The sequence below is a fragment of the Papaver somniferum genome, chromosome 10 (genome assembly GCF_003573695.1).
Source record: "Papaver somniferum cultivar HN1 chromosome 10, ASM357369v1, whole genome shotgun sequence".
NCBI lineage: Eukaryota > Viridiplantae > Streptophyta > Magnoliopsida > Ranunculales > Papaveraceae > Papaver > Papaver somniferum.
In genome coordinates, this window is record NC_039367.1 from 79,499,790 (window position 1) to 79,502,467 (window position 2,678).

Consider the following 2,678-nt stretch of genomic DNA (forward strand, 5'->3'; position numbering starts at 1 on the left):
TTACATCCGTTGATTTTGTTATTCCCATTGGAATTGTCCTTCTCACATACTATATGGAGTTCTCAAACGAGGAAAACAGAAAGAAGTAGGAAAGAATTCTGCTGTGCAGAATGCAGATGCAGATGATGGAAAGAAAAGAATAGAATAGTTCTTGAACAAATTAGGGCTAAGTTTCTTACATGAGTAACTTTAGGCCATAGGTCATTAGGGCACATTGACCTTTCCCTTTTGACGAATTTGTGCTTGACATGTGTAACCCACACAATTTAAAATAAGTTTAAGTTTTTAAACTTACTTTAGAGTTTTATGAGATCATTAAACAATGTTTAAGACTGAAATTAGCTAAAGAGGGGACCATTAAGTATGATCCCTTGCTTATTATTAGATTATATACAAAAAATCAGTCATTTTATGTGAAACTATGAGTCATGCATGTGATGTATACATACACATACATATAAGGGCATTGTGTTCTGTATTTATATATATAGAAGTTATAATTTCGCAACGTGTCTACGTTTGACAGGATCAAGTTTATCACGCTTCAGTAGATCGATGGTCGATAATAATGTACCAGGTAGTAGTAGCAACCATGGTTATGAAGTTCATCAACACAAGTACAAAGATTCAACAAATATAGGTTTTGCTCCTGGAGCAGGGAGCGGTAATTCACTTGGAGATGAAAACTACATCAAAGAACAAGATAGATTGTTACCGATCGCTAACGTTGGAAGAATTATGAAGCATATTCTTCCTCCTAATGCTAAGATCTCTAAAGAAGCTAAAGAAACCATGCAAGAATGTGTTTCTGAATTCATTAGTTTTGTTACCGGTGAAGCTTCTGATAAATGTCATAAAGAGAAAAGAAAGACGGTTAACGGAGATGATGTTTGTTTTGCTCTATCTACTTTAGGTTTTGATAACTTCGTTGAGCCATTGAAGTTGTATTTGAACAAGTATAGAGAATTAGATGGTGATAAAGCTAACAGTCAGGTTAACAAAAGCGCCGCAGATGATAGAGATTACGACACCACAATGTTTAGAAGTGATCAACCGACGAATAACCAATCAAGCGCTTCTCCATCTTTGAGGTTTAATATAACTGAGAGAAATAATCACTCTAACTCGAGGCCCTTTTAGTTTAACATAGATCTTTTCGGGCAAGTTCAGGAATCTAGCTAGTTTGAGTTTGATTTACTTGTTAATGTTTCGTTTTTGGATTGTTGGTGTTTGTATTATTAAGGGATTACTAATCTTTGTATTTTCTTCAACAAATTTTTATGTTACTTTTGATAAGTTCATGTTGTTAAAACAGTTATATTACTTTACTTGGTTTGCAGCTTTGAAATATTTAGTAGGAAACATGAGGGTTTTCATTGATTTGCATGATCTTGCTTAAGAATTGTTCAAAAACTTCACGGAGAAATATATCCAGTACTATCATTCAAGCTTTAGAGTTGGGGAGAGGAAGGGGATCACTTGCAGTTCTAGCAAGTGGCGTGCGTGATGGCAGCGGCTGCAGCGGCAGTATTGAAATTACATCTCAGGTTAGCACAGTACTTAAAATACCTATTGTGTTCATGAATAGCACATAAAATCATGTGTGTTGAAATCTCCTTTTTCTTCTGCATTTTAGATGCCAATTGCAAATTGAAAAAGAATCTAAAGGGTGAGGGTATTTATCAACTTGAGTATTCTCGTGTTATTGGCAGTCTTATGTATTTAATGAACTGTACAAGACCTGATATTGCTTATACTGTGAGTAGATTAAGCAGGTACACTTGCAACCCTGGGCAGGATCACTGGAATGCTCTCTACAGAGTTCTACGGTACCTGAGAGGAACTTCAAACTATTGCCTAAGTTTTGGGAAGTATCCTGCTGTGCTAGAAGGGTATTGTGATGCTAACTGGATATCAGACTCAGATGAGTGCAAATCCACTAGCGGTTACATCTTCACACTTGGTGGTGCGTCTGTGTCATGGAAGTCTACCAAACAGACATGTATAGCTCGATCCACCATGGAGTCTGAGTTTATAGCCTTGGAGAAAGCTGGAGAGGAAGCTGAATGGATACGAGGTTTCCTGGGTGGAATTCCACTCTGGCCCAAGCCTGTGTCTTCGATCGCAATCCACTGTGACAGTCAAGCTGCTATTGGATGCGCAAAGAATAGTGTATACAACGGAAAGTCTATACATCTTCGAAGAAGACACAAGACAGTGAAACAACTACTCTCTACTGGCATCATCTCTATAGACTTTGTAAGGTCTAAAGAGAATATTGAAGATCCTTTGACGAATGGGTTATCTAGAGAGGTAGTTAGATCCACATCGAAGGGGATGGGACTCAAGCTCATAGAATAAATCGCCATGAAGGACACTCAACCTTGTGAATGGAGCTCCAAGATCAAGGTTCAATGAGATAACTAATTTTTGGTGATGTCGAGAGAAAGCACTATCTTTGTCCCTCCCTATGGTGTAACCGTATGATAGTGCTGCCTGCATGTTTTAGGATGATCTGTCAGGATCTTAATGAGTTCCATGGCTTTGCTTACAGCGGAGTGTGGCAGGACACTCTTAATGGACTCACCTATGTGGATGTTGGAAGTGGGGCCGCTTCCTATGAGAATTTGAGCTTTTTCTCTAGAGACATTCATTAAGTCCGGGATTTAGCCCACGGC

The 2,678-nt window shown here is 38.2% G+C and overlaps 1 protein-coding gene across 1 annotated transcript; it reads left to right on the forward strand.

Moving 5' to 3' along the window:
• The first annotated feature begins 501 nt into the window (after positions 1-501).
• On the forward strand, positions 502-1,386 carry LOC113319653 (nuclear transcription factor Y subunit B-1-like). The gene has a single exon (XM_026567903.1). The coding sequence runs from the start codon at positions 556-558 to the stop codon at positions 1,138-1,140; it is 585 nt and encodes a 194-aa protein (XP_026423688.1). The 5' UTR covers positions 502-555; the 3' UTR covers positions 1,141-1,386.
• The last annotated feature ends 1,292 nt before the right edge of the window (positions 1,387-2,678 follow it).